The 22,498-nt window shown below is 37.1% G+C and overlaps 2 protein-coding genes across 2 annotated transcripts; both read left to right on the top strand.

The window, feature by feature from the left end:
• Nucleotides 1-2,588: 2,588 nt before the first annotated feature.
• LOC121647442 (MOB kinase activator 2) lies at nucleotides 2,589-7,309 on the top strand. The gene is made up of 5 exons (XM_041996870.1): nucleotides 2,589-2,960; nucleotides 4,463-4,602; nucleotides 4,705-4,801; nucleotides 6,388-6,512; nucleotides 6,600-7,309. Exons 1-5 carry the CDS (start codon nucleotides 2,881-2,883, stop codon nucleotides 6,836-6,838), a joined length of 681 nt encoding a protein of 226 aa, XP_041852804.1. The 5' UTR covers nucleotides 2,589-2,880; the 3' UTR covers nucleotides 6,839-7,309.
• Nucleotides 7,310-10,770: 3,461 nt separating this feature from the next.
• On the top strand, nucleotides 10,771-20,506 carry adm2b (adrenomedullin 2b). The gene is made up of 2 exons (XM_041996871.1): nucleotides 10,771-11,053; nucleotides 19,417-20,506. The coding sequence occupies exons 1-2, from the start codon at nucleotides 10,953-10,955 to the stop codon at nucleotides 19,823-19,825; spliced, it is 510 nt and encodes a 169-aa protein (XP_041852805.1). The 5' UTR covers nucleotides 10,771-10,952; the 3' UTR covers nucleotides 19,826-20,506.
• The last annotated feature ends 1,992 nt before the right edge of the window (nucleotides 20,507-22,498 follow it).

Genomic DNA, 22,498 nt, shown 5'->3' with positions numbered 1-22,498 from the left:
TGTCTGCAGGATGTCTTCCGTAAAGTTTACTTTAAAGGATACTTCTTGTGTCTTACAACTTGGGTCTCTCTTTCAGTCATTAATTTGAAACAAATTGATGCCTTAACTTCTACCTGACCAGAGCTGATTTGGTCTGTCTCTCAATGAAGAATAGTACATTAACATAACTCCACTAATTTAAAAAAAAAAAGTTTTTCAAAGCAGAAATTGGTAATATTTGGTTAGTTTTATCTGCTCTATTCCCGGCTTGAACTATATCTTTGGATTTTGTATTGTTGGCCAAACAAAAAGCCATTTTATACCTTGTGCTTGTTGTTGATGTAAATTATAATATCAGCTTAAGTGCACATGTGCTTTGATTTGCACATGTGCAAGACATAAAAATTATCCTCTGTTTTGTATAGGATACATTTTTTGCAAGAAAACAAATAAGTCAGTTTTTGTAATACCTATCAATGTCATTACCTCCCAACTCATCTATCAATTAATGCAATGAAAAGTCTGCCTTTTATTTATTTTTACAAAGTTTACCCACGTTCAGTTTTTTGGTGACATAAATGGTAATTGATGCATAATGTAGAAGGTGGATCATAATGTTAAGAACACTTTGATAATCATTTGTTTAATCACTTATCTCTCCTCAACCTTCATTTTGGTCCCAATTAACATCAATTTAGATTAGTTTTATTTGTTTTAACTAACAAAAATCAAAGCCAATACTACAAAAACAACAACCCATGACCTGAATTGTAATAGATGAGGATTATCCTTTAAATTTGCGCAGCCAGTCAGTCATGCTTCACATTATCTTTCTCCTTGTCTCTCTATTTCTCAGGGCAGGAGTTGACTTTAATTGCATTTATGCGTAAGAAACAATTTACATAGATTGTTGTATTTATTTTAATAGCACTTTTTCTAGTGGCACTTTTTAGGTTCTCTTTGTTGGTGCCACCACATTATTCCCTCCTCAAAGGTGGGAAAAGGTTGACTTGAATGAGCAGATACTCTAGATTTTTTTTTTCTTTTCTTCAATGCTTTTTGCCAAAGTGTGTCTTCCCACCAGTGCAAAAACTGGGCTCCATGTCTGTGAGGTAGCCAAATTTCTTGCAGCAGTCTTACAGGTTTAAAATTATTAGAAGCCGTCTTTGTTTAGTCCTTGTGTTTTGGTTTTTTTTTAAGTAATGTGATGGAGTTATCAGCAGTAGGAGAGGATGCACTGAGTCAAAGACCTTATGAAGAGATCATCTTGGACCACAGCTTTTTCCTTTATTGTATTCAGCACTTTGAGCTGCATGAAGTGCACAGAGTAAGCTTTGCTTCATGTCAGGGTTTGAGGAGAAAATAAATGGGCTTTTTTGTCAGGGTTGTGTACAGGGTCAGAATATTTCATGCACTCTTTCACCAAAACCTAAACACTGCATCTGATCTGTTGTGTCTGTATGCGTGTATTCCCCTTTTACTTTGGGAGTGTGTTGTATAGGTATGTTGTGATGTTATGCAAAACTGCATGTGGTACAATATGGTAATCTTTAAGTGCCATTAAGTTTGCACATTAGCCTCATTCACCTCCTCGGGTATGTGCTGAATTGTTCAGTGTGTGCCAGCAACTTTAATCGAGAAACAATGGGTGTCAGTTTTTACACACCCATTGGTGACATACATTGAAGCCGTCTCAAAGTTTGAAGTTGTTCTTGCATTATACGTAGCTTCTTATATTTGTGTGTGTGTGTGTTTACAGATGTGAGAGAGAAAGTGGTGGGAAAGACCTTGTGTTGTTAAATGCCTTTTTTGTAAAATGGACTGATGCTGGTGTTTTTTTTTTTTTTTTTTTGTTTGTTTGTTTTGTTTTGTTTTTTTGTTTGAGTGTTTGGTTTCTTTCTTTCTTTCTTTTTGTTTTTTTTTTAGGTTTTCTTTTTTGTTCTTTTTTCTTTTAGAGAGTAATGTGTCTGTTACTTGTTGTCAATTTAGCTTGTAAATTCACATATGAACCTAATAAACATGTCTAAAAAAGAAGCAGGAGTGTCAGTCTCATACTTACAGCTTGCAGTTAAACACATATCCAGTGCAAACACAGATATGGAAAACAGGACTTGGTCTTTGGAAAATGTTTACCTCTGAGGCAGGTGAGGGGTGGGATTATGTTACTTCCCAGGTCATGTTGTATGTTTGCACTTCTCATATTAACTTTTTTTTCCCTCCTGTAGTCTTATCTATACATCCCCTATGGGTCTGTGCTTTCATTCCATAGCTTCTATGTGTGTCATCACATTCTTCATGCTTCAGAAGAGATAATACACCTGCAGCTGTTCCACCATTTTTTTAACTCATTCCTTTCTCCACCTTCTATATATATATATATATATATATATATATATATATATATATATATATATATATTCATTTCTACAGTAATAATAAAACACTGCACCCGATTGCCCTTTCTGTGCAGATTGCACACATCTAAAGATAATGTGTGTGCGGTGAGTGGGAGAAAGAGGAAGGCGGAGTTGTATTCTGTACTTTTATGGGTTGTGGAGAAACCTGCCTGTCTGCTTGCAGCTGAGAGGAGGAGCCATCGGGGTGTGGGACTCCAGACAAAGGCTACATAAACACATTGACACTGGATTGTTGAGAAGACTGGAAAGCTTCACTTTGTGGAAAATAGACAATCCTGAACTCCTAGGCTACTTTGGCTGTAATTTGGAAAACTCTGAAGCAACTGGTGTGTGTTTGTAGGCTGAATGGGCCTGGTTCTAAGCTGAGAGATGTTTGTTTTGCCGCTGAGTTTGACATCTGCTGCCCTTGGTGTGCAGAAGAAGTGAGTTTGGGATGGAAAAGTGGAGCTGGCACGAAAAACACATCTGCTCTTAGCTTCACGTCATGGGGGGTTGCCATAGTTACCCCTCCGCTACAAAGGCAGACAGCAAGACCCAACCTTCAGACATCAGAAATGAAAAATTGTAAGTTGGATTTGTTCTTAATTGTCGTTTCACTCTTATTCACTTAAAAAAAGAAAGTTTATTTTACATTTAGCTTTTACAAATGTTGCCGTGTCACCCTAAAACAGGAGGTTGAAGTTCTAACAACTAATGGTGCAGTAGAAACAAGAATAGAATGCTGGTCGCACATGGTTTACAGAGGAATGTCTTTCAAATTAATGTGTGCATGTGTGTTACATATTTGTCTGATGCAATCAGTGATTGTGGATTCCTCTTGCAGCAGTAACGTGCTGAGAAGCCATCTGATTCAGTATGAGGAAAGACTGAAATGTGTTTTTCTCAGTTACTTTGCAAATGTTTGCTATGGGATTACTCTTTTTAGAGCTAGCTGGCTGTGCTGAAAAATATTCCACCCTCATTGCTGAGGTAAAGGTTACCAGATGGTCAAAAGCAGAAAACCAGGGTCACAGGGGAGTGTGTTTACACACAAACACAACATCACCAGCAGCTCTGGGCTCATTATGTTTGTGTCCTGACAACTGGTAGCCAAGAGGCAGTAAATTAGTTCAGACAGTGGAGCTGAAACAGAACAGGATGTTAACAGAATAAGTTCCTGTGGACATTAGGAAAGTTTGGCATGGATTTGCTGTACTGTATCATTGTACAGCTAATGTTTACATTTTCTCTGTTACTATTTCTCTCTCTCTATCTGCTCTGAGCTGTACTGTAGACAAAGACCTTCTGTTTAAACCATTAAACAAATTCTCTGCCCAGCCCTCTTTCTCTCTCTCCCTTACACACACACATATTTACACCGTGGGGGGAGTGAAACCTCATAGAGCGCATAGTGTTTTCCTTATCGCAGTAGGCAAGGTCACACTGTGTAAACCCTCAGCTGCTGTGTGTGGACATCTAAAAACTACATGGCAGCTGCTTTATCCACTACACTGACATTTTTCATTTCAGTCCAAAGCACTTTCTGCCACACAAAGTGCTCTTCTTCTTCAGAGCAGACAGCCGTACCTTCCTGCTTTCAATAAAGTCAAATCATGCTGCACTTTGGCATTTGCATTAAACATTCCCTTCATTCACATCATACGTGTCACAAGTTCTTATGTTACTCATTATGAAACTTTCCTAGTACAGTGGATGCAGGAACCAAGGTTTTCAGCTCTACACTATCTTGCTCATTCTTAGTGTTTCAGTTATTTGCTCTAAAGCACTGATCACTGCAGCAGTCTGCTTCATTAACAGTAATTACCACAGCTCTGAATTGACTGCTTTCATTGCATTAACTGCTGGAGTGAAGGAAGTTCAGGTCTGCCATTGCAGCAGTGTTTGCAGGTTTGCCTGTGTTCCTGTGCCAGCCAGAGAGACAAGACGGATTAGAGTGTGTTATCTACTGACTGCAGCAGGAGTAATTAATATGCCGACCCACTGATTGTTGTACACGTTCATATTTTCCATCTCACCGTCTTTCACTTTCTGCTTCTGCTTCATTAACTCTGTGCTGTCTTCCCAAGCGGAATCAATAACAATAATCAGGAGGAACATCCGTATCTGCAGCAGCAGAATGTGTGCCAGCGGATCACATACGCAGACATGTTTGCCCTCACAGCGCTGCCGCCTGGTGTTGACAGGGCAGAGTGGCTTGCCAGCAACAGTGAGTATTAACAGATGTATGCCACTTTTCTCTTGCTTCTTACATTCCCTTACACACACAAGACATGCAAGGTGTAATACTCTTCTTGTTGGTATCTTCTAGCTGTGGCTTTTTTCAAGCATATAAACCTGTTCTTCAGTGCGCTGTCAGAGTTCTGTACTCCTTGCACCTGCCCAACTGCCAGTGGACCAGGCAACACGTAAGCATTACACTGTACTCGTTACACAGTTCACCCAGGATTTCACTCATGAGCCGGCTTCTCCAAATCATAGAGATGCATGTTTAATTTGCCAAGGTCGTTCCACAGACCAGAATCAAACAGTATTTGAGAATGATGCTTGTGCAAACTGTTGGTACAAAGCAATGTAAATTAGCTGCAAGTGAGGTCAACTTTACTTCCTGTGTCAAACACACCGTCCATCTTCACACACCCATCCTTCTTTGTGTGTTGTTATTGGAACTGGCCATTGACAAATGTAGTCCAATTTTAGCTGTCGCCCAGCCCTTACATAACTTCTTTTTAACTGTAACCCTGAGAGGTCTGACCCCAAACCAGACATATAACATTATGTGGTTCTGCATTTTATTTCTTTCAAAGCTGTCAGACCTCAAAAATGTCATTTCTAGATTCCTGAGTACATGCATACACAAATACACACCCAAATCTCACTTACTGTGTTTCTAAGTCTTGAAGGGTATTTCCAGTTTTTTTTTAAATATATCATTTTTCCAGTGAATGCTGCCAGTGTTGCTGTGTGTCTATCGGTAATGTCTTACAGAATGGTGATTCTAGAAAAATTAAAGGGCTTTCTGGCAAATTTCCCAAAATCATCATCTAAAAATGACTAATTTAAAATACTTGTCAGGTTTGACTTCTTTTACACACAGATAGAAACAGTCTAGCTTAAACAGCTACATGAGAAATTCCCGTCTGTGACAACTTGTCTGCTGGAGACTCAACTGTAATATGAGATGACAAATAAATGACAAAATAGGCGCACGGCGAGTTTATTTGTATAACACATTTCATGTAGAGGACGATTCTAAGTGCTTTACATAAAACATTAAAAGCATTACAGGTGGAGCAAAAATCACTATAAAATCATATATTACATTAAATTGATTAAAAAGCAAAATAATTTAAATAGTTACCGTGCAGATTTCGAGCATAAGGCGCATGAGAAAAGAAATGTTTGTAAGTTGGACTTAAAATGTTTTTTATCCAAGTGTCTACATTTGGGGAAAGTTTAATCTCTACTGGCAGTTTGCAGCATAAGACTAAAATACTGCTTCTCCATTTTTAGTCTAACAATAAAACTTTGATTTCTCTATTTTAAAGCCTCCATAAAATGTTTTCATTGGATGCATTTTTTTCTCATTTTCTGGAAACCCCCTCAAAATATTGATGGCACATCCTGCACTTTGTGCTATAGACTTGTATAGCATAAAAAGAAGTGCTTTATCAGATATAGAGTTTCAGCAGATATGATGCAGGATGGTGGGTGGTGCATCCCCTGTCCCCTAGATCTGACCAATCAGAAGGGGTTTCATTTTTTTTCAGTAAACATGTTAATTTGCTGAAATAAAGAACACCTCAACTATTTTCAGAAATAAGATGTTCAGTTGCCTTTAAGAACAAAAGCTCATTCATCCCCTTTTCTATAACAGCATAATTCAAATCAAGGACTAGGGGTGGACCAAAGTGATATATATATATATATAATAAAAAACCTTGAACATCCAGTAAAATATGTTGTTTCTGACTGCTTGTATTCATGTTGTCAGGGTTTATTTTTGGATTGATGAACAAGGCAGGAAGCTGAAGTGCTCCGCTCCACTTTACTTTGACTATGCCATGTCATACATTCAAGATCTACTAACAGATGAAGATGTGTTTCCTACAAAAGCAGGTAAAGTGCACTTGTGTTTTGTTTTGTATAATTCCACATCCCAGTTTCAGTTTTAAGCAATCTTTTTGTCTCTCTCTCCTTTCTCAGGTGCAGTGTTTCCCACCGGCTTCGTCTTTCTGGTCCAGAAGGTGTTTTTGCTGATGTTCAGGACTCTGGCTCACATTTACTGGTCTCATTACAGTGAGACACTTGCAATGGGCTTGCACCCACATCTTAACACACTCTTCAGACACCTTACTCTCTTCTGCCGGCAGCACTCTCTCCTGGAGCCTGAAGACACCGCGCCACTGCAGGACCTCATCATTGCACTGGGACAGCAAGGATGAACTCTGAGGACAAGCACAGAGTCTAAAACATCAGATTTCTCATCTCTCGCTTATTTATTTGCAACAGCTTGGTATTTGTTGCCACTCTGGGTCAAGTTGTAACTTATAACACAGTATGGAATATAACTGGCTGTTAAGTTACTGTGCAATTTTTTATTAATTTTGTATATTGCATGTTTGTTTTTTAAGATGATGGTGCATTGTTCTGTTTTTTGTTTTTTTGTTTTTTAAATAAGGTCAATATCTTCAACATCATCAATGTCTTTGTCTGTGTAAGACATTAAAAAGAAAGAAATCTACTTAGCCAAACAGAGTTGGTGCCATCTTTGTATTCTGAAGATCTGATAACAAAGAAAAAGAAAAACAATTATGAAATGTTGATAAATAACACTGTATTATCTTGCTGCATGGAAACTTTTCTCCATATTTTCTAATGAGTATGTACTCTGTAATAAACATATATGACATGTTGATGGTTTTTATTCTTCTTGATGACAAAAATATGTCATTGCTTATCCTTAGAGTTTCAGTTTAGCACCACCTGCTGGCTGCAGTGGGATCGTTTGTAGCTCACATTTTTTCAACTGCACCCTGTTGATTTGCTGTTATGTTCTACTTTATATGAAAAACAAAAGTGACATCTTTAATAGTTAATGGTTCTTTAAAAGGAAAAACTTTACTGGGACATTTCAGGGCTTTATATCAAAGACCTTATTTTTTTTATCAATTATCGAGGGTGGGTTGCAGACCTCTGAAGCTTCCCAGTGCAATGCCCCCCTTTTTTTTTTACTACATCTGATAAAATAATAATAATAACCTCAGCTATTTTCTAAAGTGCTGTAATAATCTGAAAATGTCCTCTTCCAGGTCCCATATTTTTTGTAAATCTTACAAGATCAAAGTCATTTAGTAAGATATAATAACTCCCAGGTCGATGACCTTTGATTTACTCCACATTGATCATTAAAAGAAATAACATATATATCGGTGACTTATACTGTTTGAGGGTACCGATATCTACATAGTGTCCATTTTTCAGTATACGAGGGCTTGCCAGACAATGAGCAGACACAAAAACCCTTCCTGTCTAACTCAGCATATGTTCATTAATACTAATTCTACTAAACTGTAAAGTTAAATTAGCTAAGTATTAAAGAGAAAAAACCAAACTAAACCTGCCAGACTGAATTCCAGTCCTTGTTTCAGATTAAATGCTTTGATAATAATGAGATTTTTAAAATACTCATAGATTTAGGTGGGTGATTCAATTTGGCTATTTCATGGTCCCTTGTTTATGTAGAAGCAGGACATTTAGGGCGTAAATGTTGGTTGGATAAGAACATCTGACCAAGAGCATGGTTTACTCATTGTGAAAATATCCCCTTTAGAACAGGTAAATGAGGAAGTTCCCTTTATCAGAGCAGGAGATTGTCCTGAAACAATTTCTAAAGCGCCCACAAGTGCTAGTTGGTTATGTTTTGTTCACTATGGGGGTAGCCAGCGCATTGTGCTGCGACTGCAAACTTAGATGCATTCTGAAAGATTATCATAACACATGGACAAAATTGGTTTCATTTTAACTAACATTTGAAAGTAGTTAATCCTGAGTAAATAGAGATGCTGTACTTTCCCTTTAAATGTGGCTGAGAAGGAGTTTAAAAAAAAAAAAAAAAAAACTTTTTGAAACACTTTTGAATCATATCAAGTGATATGTGGGACAGTATACCACAACATGTTTAGGGCTCACCCACCGAACCACCCTTAACCCACCACATACACATCATCAGCAGCAATTAAAAACAGCACTATTAAATTGTAGCTTTTCTTACACTTTTTTAGCATGTAGTCCTCTACTTTACCACAAAGAGGCATCAAAAACTACCTAATTGCTGCATCCAGCCATGAAGAAATTACAAAAATTGATGAACTTGAATACTTAAATGAATATGTGTTCCCATGGAAAGAAGCTTGCAACTCTGTCAAAACTGAGAAAATTTTACAAAACTAAATACACTAGAGAAATTTGGACAGTGTTTTCATGCAGTTATGACTTTATTGCTATAAGTCCAGTTTCTGTTGCATAATTGCTCTTTATTATGTCTTACCTTAAGAGCTAAATAAGTACAGTCATACTATGGGGAAGAGGTCATGTCTTAAAGTGGAAGTTACTTACTGTAAGACCATTAGTTGATTTGCATTGCTGCTAAAAATTTTACTTCCAGATCATGAATGTGTCCAGACCTCTGATTTTCTCTGATTTCAGTCTAAGATGAGCAGCAGACAAAAAGATTGAAACTGAATCTTTCCAGTGAGTCAAAGTATTTTTTGCCAGCTAAGGGTTCATGATGGGGGTGTGGGATAAGTCTGGAGTCTGGATGGTGTGGAAATGTACACTTTCTCACACACAGACACACTCAGAGGTTTGTCCTCGGATAGATGAGTTAATGCACATACTGGACTGACTTGAAGCTCAAAGTGTTGGAAACTGAGCTTAGACGGTAATACTGCAAAACTGCTGAGTCACAGACAAGCACACACAGATACACCACTTTAATTAAGACCTGAAGTCACCTCCACAAACAGAGCACCCCTTCAATCGGGTTCAAACTCTGAGCTTCTCATCTGTGTCCCTCCTTCACTGAAAAGAAAAGTTCTTTTATAATAAAAATGAGGAGAACAAGATCTCTGCAATGGAAAGAAAGAGCAGTACTTCCCTGTCTTTTCCTTTTTTTTACTTCTTTAAACCTTCTAAAGCATACAACACCAGAACAGTAGCTGAGTCTGATCTGTACCAGTTACACAACTAAATGGATTTTTTTTAGCATGAATTTGAGGTCTGCAAATCTTATTCAACATCAGATAGTGAGACGCAAGATCCAGAAGTTGGAGGTTTTGGTTTCTAAACTTCTTGATTTGTGAAAGTCAGATGTTGCAAAGTAAGTTCACAGCCATTTATCTGCTTTTAGCTCTGTGTTTCAAGCATCAACTGATTTTTCTCTTTAGGCTACATGTGAGAGCTTCAGTGCTAAACAAAAAACAAATACAATTTGCAAATATATATATATATATAATGAATAATATTGCTCCAAAGTAGTACTTGATTTGACTGATTTAATTGTTGTTGAGAATAAATCATGTCCAGTTGTAACTAAATGTCAGATTTTTGCTGTTTTTACTTTATAAATGTCATGAACACCTGTCCCTCAGAGACAGAATATTTTAAATGGATATAAATCTAGTCCGACAAAGCTCCTGCTGTGTGATACAACATGTGATTTCTCTGTTATCTAAAGACTTATCTCTTTTTTTTTTTTTTTTTATCTCCAGAGCACAATTACTTATATTTTATATTTTTGTTTGTGGTTTCTGGATTGATTTGGTTCAAAATATTATTCCTGCAGTCCTTCACTTCTTGAATTTTTTGTTTTTCTTATCTTATAAAGCGTTCCTTTTTAATACTAAGCAGTACATTTTACTTCTGGTCAAAAGTTAATCATAGAGAATGTTAAGTGTATGAAATTATTTTTCATAATAACTGCACACACATGCACAGTTTAAGTATGTGCATAGGATAATATTAGCTATGTCATATTAAGTAGTCTATAAGGCTGCTGTAGCCATTTTTATTTAAAAAGAAGAAAAACAAAAGGACCAAGAAGCCTATAACCAAGATCGGAGAGGACTAAATCACTAGAACTCGAGCTGTTCAGTTTTAATTAGGTTGTGGGGTTCATTGGAGGCTATAGATTGTTGAGGAGGCCAGGCAATAAGCCTTCCTCCTCCCTCTTCCTCCTCCACCTCCTCCTTTAGTAAGGGTTTATAAATGAGAAAGCCCCATTTGCTTCCACCGTGCGATCCAATGAACTGGTGAGTTTTCGGATAACAGCGAGCAGGATGATGCAGCAGATGATGCTTTCAGGGTCACTCAGCCATAACGGGATTATTAAATAACTAGTAAATGAAATAAATTTAATTTCGACCACCCAACAACCTCGTTGCTATTTACGCATAAAAAAAAACTTATTTTGTACTTTATTGTTAAAACCTACATAGAAATAGTTTTTCTCTTATCTGGCTCTACTGAGATTCACCTCCTCCTGGACAGTGCGCCGCCATGTGTGCCCTCCATCCGGCGTGGCTGTGCTTGCTGTTCGGGCTCGTGTCTCTGGAGGTCCTGGCCCGTGATGTGATTCTGCAGAGAGCTCACCGATACAGGTAACCACCGCCTTTCTGAACACGGAAGCACTAAAGATGAATGCAAATAAACACCTAAAGTTTGTTGTTATTGTTTATAAACGCTTTCCCGAGATGTAATGTTCTTCATGAATATTTAAACTTGTGCACATTAAAAGGAGAGTGAGAAACTGGCGGAGTCAGTCTAACTCACAAATCTGAATTATATAGTTTAATTAGTGCTTAACAGCAGTAAATGTAGTTTGAAGTTGTACTCAGGGTTGCTGTTTGAATTTAAAAATTCATACAGTCAGTTGGTTTTCTAGCCAGGCAACTCTATGATTAGCCTCCAACTTTGACTAATTTGGATCACAATTTTTTGATTAATTGGTTTGAATTGCAAGGAATTGGACTATAATGGGCTTAAATATGAGTGTCTGTAGGGAGATAACTTTTGTTGTGAATTGGGGCTACACAAATAAATTGAATTAAATTGGTCGTTCTCTGTGTGTTGGCCCTGTGATGAGCCTGTCCAGGGTGCACCTTGCCTCTTGTATGATAGGAGCTAGCATTGGTTACAGCTATCCATGAATTGAACTGAACTGAATTGAATTGAATTGAATTGAATTGAATTGAATTGAATTGAATTTGAAACATTTTTGCTATCCCATTAATTGTCACATTCTTCTTTTCTTTTTATTTGTCATTGTCCCATTCACTGATGTGTCCAGTGTTTTAATCTATATTTCTATTTGTATAAAATATAAAGTAGGAGCTGTTGTTAAAAGTAAGGTGGTTATTTGAAAATAATGTACATTTCAATAAACAGCTAATTCCAAACTATTCACCCTTCATAGTAGTTGTAGTTTGTCCATTGGAATATATGATGACCACCACTGTCATCCAGCTGGTGGGGGTTGGGGGGATGTTTGTGAATGAGAGAAGTTGATATATCTGTGGGTGCGCAGATGGCTATACATTTAATTTTTGCATGGAAGGTACGCTGACAGTGGGGGCTGGCAATGGTAGACTTCAGAGTATTAACGCAAAGTCAGAAAACCTTAATTTACCTTTAAATCATAATGGAAGATTAATTAGCTGATAACTAAACTTGTCAATGATCATAAAATAAGTTACTTTTTTTAAGTAAACGTTTAATTTCTCACTGAAGCACATTTATTCCAACCCTTTTTTTCCTCAGGTGTTTGTACATTTTTATATATAGATTATCTTTGAGTTCATTTTTTGGTGATTTTTGTCTAAAATAAAACACAACGGAAACTTGAGGTGGTGTTGAGAAGTGTTTTTCTCCTATTCTTTCTAGAACTATATGTAAAAAAATAAAAAGAAATAAAAGAAAACATACTGAACTTCATGAATAATGATCATTTGTGTACAGCATATAGCCAAGAGAGTGATGGAGGTCAGTTGGAGAAAGTGGAAATTCTGTCTGTGTCGTTGGCAGTCATTAATGTGAGAAAAAGGTCCAGCAGCAGAATGAGGTAATTCCTCTCAGCAGCAGGAGGTGAGACAGAGGTGAGGTTGATTTAGTGGGATTTGGGACAGGGATACATGTGCATACCGAGGGGCCGAGCAGTACACAAGCAACCTCGAAACAAGAGACTAAAACAATATAATAATCTAGAAATCAGACATGAGAACATCTTGTGATGTGAGTGCTACAGGCACAGCAGCACACAGACAGAAATGGTCTGTGTTGTAGGTGACAGAGCAACACAGGGGCTTGTAGAAGCTAAAAACACTATTATACAAAGTTAACACCTACATTCCTCATAACCAGAACTACACTCAGCCTATTGTTCAAGTAATATAGAGAATTTCAGGTTATGTAAGATGTTTTTTTAATGACAGAAATATTTGGTAAAAGAAAAACAAAGGAAGAGCATCTCAGCGTTATTCAACACAGACTGATGTAGCATCACACTTCTGGTGCCACTTAAAATACCCAAAGAAGAGGAAAAAAACATAATAATGCAGTTGTAATAAAGAAAAGACAGAGAAAGAAAGAAAAAACTGGGTTTTTTTTTTTTTTCAAAAGAGGGGATGTGATAGAGACAAAAAGTTTTCTTTGTGCTAAATAGTTTAAAGGAGTTATGGAAGGAAAATGTGTGTGTGTGTGTGTTCATTTTCTCTGTGAAAAACCCCATGCTGTGCTCTAACATGGGAGGAATGTTGGAGAAGCTTCTTCTGGTTGCAGACTCTCCACAGGTTCACATCCTCAACCACCACAACACACTCACAAAACAGGAGAAAGGTCAGATTTAGCGGGGCAAGGCAAGGCAAGGCAAATTTATTTGTATAGCACATTTCATGTACAAGACAATTCAAAGTGCTTTACATAAAACATTTCAGCAGGGTGCAGAAAGCAATAATAAAGGAAATAAAACAGATAAAATGCAAGAAATAAAATTTCAGTGTGGGGAAAGACAATAAAATAATAAATTACATTAAAATGATTAAAAGCAAGATAAGTTAAAAAAAAAAAATAAAAAAAAAGTTACCGTGCAGATTTCATGCATAGGCGCATGAGAAAAGAAATGTTTTTAACCTGGATTTAAAAATGTCTACATTTGGTGAAAGTTTAATCTCCACTGGCAGTTTGTTCCACTTGTTGGCAGCATAACAGCTAAATGCTGCTTCTCCATGTTTGGTCTGGATTCTGGTCTGGACTAGTTGACCAGAGTCGTTGGATCTAAGAGCTGTGCTAGGCAAGAAAAAGAGGGTTCACTTCAACTCATAATCCTAAAATACAACATTAAATATTTTTAACCTCTTAATAGTAAATAGTACAAGTAACAAGTGAAAGATTACCTGATTTCCAATAGGCAGAAAATGAAAGACACTTCTCAATATTATTTTAGTCTCTGTCTATTATAAAATCTAGTTTAATTAGCAAAGTTTTGTTGGTATTCAACTGAGCCCGTCTCAACACCCAAGTGTTATGAGTCAAGGTGCAGCACCTTGTCTAACACAAAGCAACAACATTGTGAAATGAAGCGAGGGATCATGTTTCTGGTGATAGTACAACTATGCTTGATACTGTAGTACTGTAATTGTACTGTTTTAAAACCTAAAAAATAAGAAGCCAGTGTATGTTGTAAATAACACCAAGTCTTAAGCTTAAACCTGCAGAAAAGCAACATGCTAAGCTAATACCAGTGTGTTTCAAGTAGTAGGAAATGTTGTAGTCAGAAAACTCTAAAACTATAAGGATTTTGGGATTACACCTTTGTTGATGTAGCCTGTGGTCCAGTTTTAGATAAATTACCAATATTGCCCATATGGTGGCTCACTTTCACTACAGGTACTACAGACATATTTGAATAAAGACATGAGTAGCATTAATGTAAATGAGTCCTTTATTCAAAGCCTTTGTCATTAGTTTAACATGTTGATGAAGCCTTTAATGCTGCAACGCTGAACTGTGGCAGATTTTTTGGCACACTTTGGTACCCCCATGACTAAGGCTAACTTGGAATCCATCTTGCAACCTGTCTCGTTTCTGAGCTCTCTCCAGCCAGTAAAAGTCAGTCCAACTCTTGACTTGTGTTTTGCTCTGTCACTTTCTCTTTTCTTCCCTTGTTAATATCCTCTTGTGTTTCTATGCTGAATCAGCCACAGTGCACGTCGAAAACAGTCATCATGTTGTTATCCAGTTGCTGGCATGTGATGTGGTGCAGTAAAGCAAAATGTGCCGAGAAAAAAAATTATTATGTGCAATTTCTCAGCCTCAGCCTGCAGGGCAACCATGGCTGCAGGAATGTGCATATAATGAATATCAGTGTGCCATCAAAATAAGCCAGAAACACAGTTTTAAGGTTGGAAACTTACGTAGTGTTGCATAATTGGACATGTATATGTGAGTTCTGAGGCTTTTTTTTGTTTTTTGTTTTTTTCTGACGTCTCATAAACCTGAAAGTTTATCTTGTTTTCAGCTTGACTGCAGCAGTTCCTGTCAACTCACATTTCTTAAAAATATTGCAAGCTGAAAACATGGCAACCTGAAAACATAGTGCTTTCGCCAGCTTTGTGGTCATCAAATTATTTTGCTTTGCAGTTGCTTACGGTAACCCATGGCTACTCATTCCTTGGACAAAGTTTGAGGAGTCAGTATTTATAAAGCTTTAAATCAACTGGCCTTCATTAACAACAAGTGTTGACTGATGAGGGCATGTCAGATCATTAACAAACTAATTTAAGTTTTAGATCTTGTTGGTGTTTTCCCCCCTTTTTTTCTCTAAAATTGTGCAAAACAAAAACAAAGTATTTATCTTTTTCTAAAAAAAAAGTGATGCATTCTTCTAGATGCTGTATGAGCAATACAAAACACAATTAAACCAACATGTGCACAATATCACTGAAAAATACCAGAGATTAAATTTGTAGACAAAGCAAAATAAGAAACAGGCCATCATGGTGAAAAAAGCTGATCTTAAAGCAGATACCACTCTCAGGATATCAAATTAATCTTGACACGCACTGTTAGGATTAGACTTTAAAGCCAAGAAAACAGTGAAATTCCTTATACTCACAGCAAAATGCAGAAATGTTGACATTGAAGATGCACAGTCACCATGAAGTCCCACTAAAGATCCACTCTTTTACAATTACATCACCATAAAGTTTAGAGTCAAAGAGTAATAATTCAAATAACATGCATCAAAACATGCATATTAGAGTAGCTCAGTCTACATGTCAGTTTCAGTGGATCAGTCCAAACTCGATACAACAGCATACAAAGCAAAAACAAATTGTTTGGAAAGATTCTTTTAATTTGATTAAACTAAAAGGTTAAAATATCGATATATTTGTATTCTGAGACTTTGCTATGACACTCAAAACTGAGCTGTGGTGGATCCAGCTTCTATCAGCAGGCCTTAGACTTGACTGGAATTCACCACTGCGTAGATGCGTGTGAACAATTTCAAGTTTTGTCTGAGCTTTACTTATTTGTTGATACTCATGCATTCGTGTATTGCAGGCCTGCAAAGCATTCGAGACAGTTAGGTCAGCTGAACAGCTTTTAATACATTTCTAATGTTGCCATTCCTTCTCACAAAACTTGAAAAACATTGTGGCATTAAGGATAAAGCACGTGAGGCGATGTTTTGTTCAGTTATTCCTGCTAGCTTAACCTTTTAAAACCTGAGGTCTCCCAGTTGGAGGATTTTGTTAACAGATGGTGTCAAACTGCCAAAATGGATATTTTGGAGACCTCGCTTGAACTTTCTGTAATCAAACTACTCTAATTTTCTTCTGCTTGTTTATCAGAGATAATGCAAACATGTTGTACTATGATAGAAGTTTAGCTGCTATGTGATTACAGCGGATGTTCATATTATTCATCTTGAACGTGTTTGTTTCTGCTTTTAGGCAAGCCTGAAACTTTTTTTTTTAATTTTTTGCTTTAAATTTGTGTTTTCCCATGGTTTTAGTCATTATTTTGTTTTTATTTATTTATTTATTTATTTGTTTGTTTGTTTTTTACATTTTTCATGATGTCTTCTTGAAGGCAATATTATTGCATTTTAGTACATTCATGCTGCCATTAGGAATGTACCTATACAACCCTATATCATCACAGAGTCGGGCTTTTGGACTTATTGCTGATAACAAATCTGAATGTTTCCTTCACCTTTGGTCCCGAGTAAACATCAAACATTTTTTCCACACCATTTCTTGAGTTTTGATTGGTCTTCCTATGACACAGTTTCCTCTGAGCCAAGAGAAAATGCTGCTACCTTAAATGTTAAAATATTTTAAGAGGCATTTGTGAATGTAACTCTGTATTGCAGTGCTTGATGAAGTAACGTAGTTATATCAGTTAGTGACGAACAATGGATCTTGTTGCAGTGCCATCTGAGAGATTAGCGATCACAAGTGTTAAATTTTTGGGCAGTATTTGTCCTTTAAACACTAAAATTACTTCAGATTCTTTCCTTCAACTCAGTCTTCAGGCTCGCTGTTGAATTACCTTCTTTAAGGCATTTTATAATAATTTATAATTGACAGTTTTCTTGTAGGTTTAATGTTTCCTGTCAGTCAGGCAGGTGCAAAAACTCATTCAAGTCTACAAGAACTCTCTGATTAATTAGACTTGTGCAAGAATATGTTTAGAAATGCAAAGTATGGGGTTATTTCGTAATTTCTTTTTCCCTCCACGTGGTTCAGAAGTTATTTCCCACTAAGTGCCTCATTTTTATAGAACAAAGGCAGTATTGGTTCTTTAACTTGCAGTAAGATCATGACCCATCATGCCTTTTGGCTAAATAAAATCTCTCCTACATTGTCTAATTTCGGTTTACCTAGCTATAACTAAGTTTAAATAAGCAAAGATAATTTAAATGAGTCGTGAATTTACAAAAATTCAGCTGAATTGACACAGACATGTATTTTATTAGACTGATGCATGATGCAGGTGTAAACAACCTGTTAAAGGCCTGCCTCAGTGGCCTACATTTACTCTAACTGCGAGGCACCAGAATGCAAAATGCTTTTTCCTTGAGAGAACTTTGTCTTTTAAACCTCACCACAGGTGGCCTTTTAACCATGAATGTGTGTGAGTGTGTGTATAAGAAAGACAAACGGCAGTAGGTGTGGGCACTCGCACACAGTATATACTCAAGACAGGGGTTGGTATGGACTGTGCGTGTGCAGGTTTTTGCATCTGTAAATCTTGTTTGTTGCAGTCACGCTTCAACTTGCACGTGGAACTAACTTGAACTAATGCCCCACCAAGCAACTTTATGCTAATGTGTGTGTAAGTGTGTGTGATCTATTCAGGATCCATTAAAACCAATTCAAATCACACAGGCTTGCAGTCACTGGTAGAACACACAATCAGGGGTTAGTGAGCGAATGTGTTGGCAGGGAGAGTCCAAGGTGTCCGGCCAGAGGAATGATCAGAATACCAGTCAGGATTAGTTACAGGATAAAGATCATATGGTAATCTGGCCCACTTTTCATAACAATTGGACAAATATTGTCTTTTCTCCCCAGCAAATTTTTCTCATTTCATGAATAGCCAACATACATGAATCGGGAGATGTGTCTGTAATTATTACAAAAATTAAGCTGAGTGTCAGCTTTTTCTGATATATACTTTTTATATTTTCAACCATTAATCAAAATATTACTAAAACCACAAATAGTTCAGATTTTTTCTAATAATAACTGTAATAATATATAATGTGCTGCTATCATGACTGCATCATCCTAAATATCAAAGGTTGCTGAAAAACCAGTCGAGACATTAAAGGCCTTGAATTATTCTTATTTCCATATATGATTAGTTAACAGTAACTGTACCTAAAGTACACTATCTTTATTAAATCTCTTGTTTCTGTCAGCCCTCTAAATAGACATATATGCAAACAGAATACTATGCTACTGCTATGAGTTGTGCCCTGCTACTTTACATCATCTATACAAAGCATTGCATAATTTCCGAACAGTCACATGACCTCCAGCTGCAGAACTCTAGAGCACCTGAGCGAGAAAGAGAGGCAAGAGGATGAATTATAAAGAACAGAAAAAAAGGTATTGTAAAGATGTGAGAAAGAAAAAGTTGGCAAGACAGCAGGGAGGTGAGAAAGTGCTTCACTCAAGAGAAGTGGAGAGGAGTGGATGTGTAGGAGTCTCTCTCCACTGCCTGCAATGTGCTCTGGGGTTGTCATTTTCCTGCTCCCTCCTTCCTGTTTTTTCTCTGGCTTGTTGTAGGATGTGTCAGCTGATTTACTGTTGTTGATTAACTGGAAATATTATCCTTTTTTCACCCATGCTGATGGCAGAGCAGGCACCAGTGGCAGTTGGTTCATAGTCGGTTTGAACCACTTAGGTCTAGCTGAGTGCAGGGAAAATAACAAACTTTAGGGGTCAGTTTTATAGACCATATAAAATTTCAATTATTGACTAAAATTCATGTAAAGTAAACAACTCATCACTCTTTAACTCTGATCTGGAGGTCTACACGTGTAATCAGTCCTCTTAAGTGTTTCAAAGGAACACACACAAACATCACAGACAGTAAACAGAGATAGTGCTAATAGATAAGTCAGCAACAGATCCACCTGTACAAAAGGTTTTATCGTCTTCTGTCTCATCCTTTCATATTTTCTTTCAACCTGCCTTTCCTCGTATTTCATTTCTTGAATAAAAGCATTAAACCACAGACCAAGCACAATAGACGTTTTTGCAGCAGAAGACTGCTTTCCTGTGAGGCATTCATTTTGCCACAGCGATCCAGTTTCACTCAAAAACTGGAGCACATTACATCTGCATGCTGCTAGGTATCTTCAGTAAACAAGCGCTGTGTATTTTAATGATTTTGCCTTCTTATCTAAAGATGTTCTCCGTTTTTCCCCTTTTATTTCCCTTTTACTCAGGTTGAGTTTTTCCAGAATCTCTAAATACCCAAAGCCATCTTACACCAACATCCTGCCTACTGCCTCTGAACTCTCTGTTGCCATTGGCAACCAAATCTCTGAAGAAGACACACCTATTATCGGGGGTGCCCTGTTGCATAAAGATCCTTCACCAAAGTTGTCTGATCTGTTGCTTGACCGAAACTACAATGCGCTACCAGATGCGCCAGTGTGGCTGCATGGGTCACGTAGCCGTCGTCATGCCAACAGTGGTGGTGGGAGGAGCCATGGCCATCTGATGAGGGTTGGATGCGTCCTAGGAACCTGCCAGGTGCAGAACCTCAGCCATCGGCTCTACCAGCTGATTGGACAGAGTGGGCGGGAAGACTCCTCCCCCATTAACCCCCGCAGTCCTCACAGCTACGGCTAAGAGCGCAACTCAAATCCAGCAATCCAGCAAGATGCCTTTATTGACAACATATGGCAAATCACTCTGTTTCTTTATGAACTATAGATGAGATGAGAGCCAAAAAAAAAAAAGTCTATTGTCAGTCCTGAAAAGAATAATTATGTTGTATTGTATCTTGGGTCTTTCTTAACAGTTTTGACATGATAATAATAACATTGTGCTCATCACGTAAACTGCTGAAATCTTTGAATTTGCAACATCACTCAGTCAGAATATCAGATTTTAATCAAACCAACAGGAACTGTAGAATCTTGGTAGCCTAGCAGGCTTGTTAACTTAAGTTAAGGAAAGTTATCAGAGTTGAATGACTGAGGTTTATTAACTCCCTGAATCTCTTTTGCTTGGGGATTTCCGTTCAGGTTTGACAAAGCTGTTTTTTATCATCTGAAACAAACAGAGGGCAGCTGGTTTTGTAATTGTCACCTGAGCTCATCTCTTCTACTTAGTGGACTGCTGTTTGGATGAAGAAGAATTTGTTTGTTGTCTGTTCAAGGATTTACCATAAGTGATAGAAACTTGTACCTTTTCTTATAATTTTTTAGGGATCCCGCCAAGTGCCAGGAAGTTAGATAAAAAAGTCATAAACTACTAGTAATAGCAACAGATGCCAACATTTGGCCTCATTTTCAAGTGAAAACTTCTCATGTTGCCAACATTACTATCTAAATGTTTAAAAAAAAGACTACACACTAGTTACACCAATCTCTTTTATTACTTATAAATATTGTTTTAATTTTCCTCTTTCATTGTTGCAGGCCTGTTAGCTTGTGTATCTGTGAGGAAAATTTATTTTATATAAATTGAACACTAGGGGTCATAGTTCATATACTAGACTAAACACTGGACACACATAACGTTCATTAGGGGAAACGGGCCATTATAGCAGGAGGAACAGAGTTGCTTATTGACAGTAGTAACCATTAGGGGCTTCATGAGGGGGTTGTTTAAAGGTACAGTGTGTAAGAATTACTGACATCTAGTGGTCAGGATATACATAAAAATAACTTCAAATGCCAGGCTCAGTTCTTCCAGACTCATGTCTTCATCTGTGAATGGATCCAGTTCTTCTTTTGTGCCTTCTAAGGTGTTACCTTAGCTCAAAGGGTTCTCGCTTCACACAGAATTGTTTGTCCATTCAGAGAAAAGGTGGCATAAATATGGCAGCTGTCGTATATGTGGACGAAAATGGCTTATTCTAAAAGAATAAAAACACAATGGCTATTTAAGTAAAGTACTTAGATACAAATAGAAACAGTTTTTATGCTATGTAAAATGTTTCTGTCATTGACCATTGAATCTGTTACAAGTGACTTAAACATGTATTCCATCTAATGATCAGAAGGGGGCCAATCTTCTCCTGGCAGAAAGTAATCTGCATGGAGGTCTGAGAGAAAATGACTTCTTTCTATTCTGTTACATTCATAACCTTTTCCCTTATTTTTATGGTCTCAGTTTCTGTTTTCAAGTCTCTTTTAATAGGGCACGGTGCTCTTTTTGTAGTTCATGGTTCCATTTCTAGTAAGATATAAAAGACAAATTAGTATGTTTAGGGAAGAGCTATATTGTGAATGAAAAGCTGCTACACGATCTCAGTTAAATCCACTACTTGCACTTAATACAACCAACTGGAAAAAAGAGAAAAGATGGTCACAGTTTATGAACACCACAAACACTTAAATTTAATATTACCAACACCTTAAGAAATTGAGTAAATCTGACTAAAATAGTTTTTTAGAACATCTAACAAAAGAAAATTTCCCAGATTTCAGCATTTAATCTGATGAGTACTGTGCTTTTGTAACCTATGAATACAATGGTCATTGTTGTGAGAATAACTGGTAGTAAACTAGATTTCCTTTATTCCATACCATTAACACCTCTCTTTTAATGGCCATGTAAGCCACAATGTTATTGTCATTACCATCAATAGTTTGGTACAATAAAACTAGATTTGAATGAGTTTTTTACATTTATATAACAGCTCAACAAACATTTAATATGTAGAATAACCAGAGAGGCCTGTCTCAAACAGTGCTACCTAACTAATGTCTACTCTCATCATTAATGTTCACCCTGCTGATCTGAACGTACCTGAGCTCAGCACTAATCTCTCAGAAGTACATTCATCTCCCTCTACAAACAAGTAGCTTTACGGAGGACAGAAACCAAAAATAACCTCCAGTCAAAGTCGGATAACCCCTCGCCCAAAATCCCACAGCACACACAATCAGCCAAAACAACCTCTAACCCTAATCCAGGATCTGTCTGTACACTTCTTAACAGTCTGTAGCTTGTCTATACTCAAACTAGAAAGAAGACAGCTGCACTTCAGTGCTACTTTGGTTTAAGGTTAAATAAACTGGAACTTCAGTTTAATTTTTGCCTGTTTTTGAGTCTCAATCATTTGTAAAGATTTATGGTATTTTCTGTATAAAGCAGGTGTTATGCTTCTGCTCCTCTGTCCCAGTTCAAGCGCTGCTGTTTAATTTTTCTAATATTTCAGTTTTTAATAGAAATGCATGAAAGCACTTTATCATTCTTTACAATAATTATTACTTGAATTTCAATAGTGTTTGTTGAAAATAGAAATGAATGAGTCTGTTTTGCTGTAGACATCCACCTGTCTTAAATCTT

The sequence above is a fragment of the Melanotaenia boesemani genome, chromosome 10 (genome assembly GCF_017639745.1).
Source record: "Melanotaenia boesemani isolate fMelBoe1 chromosome 10, fMelBoe1.pri, whole genome shotgun sequence".
NCBI lineage: Eukaryota > Metazoa > Chordata > Actinopteri > Atheriniformes > Melanotaeniidae > Melanotaenia > Melanotaenia boesemani.
This window is presented reverse-complemented; position numbering and strand designations above follow the sequence as displayed.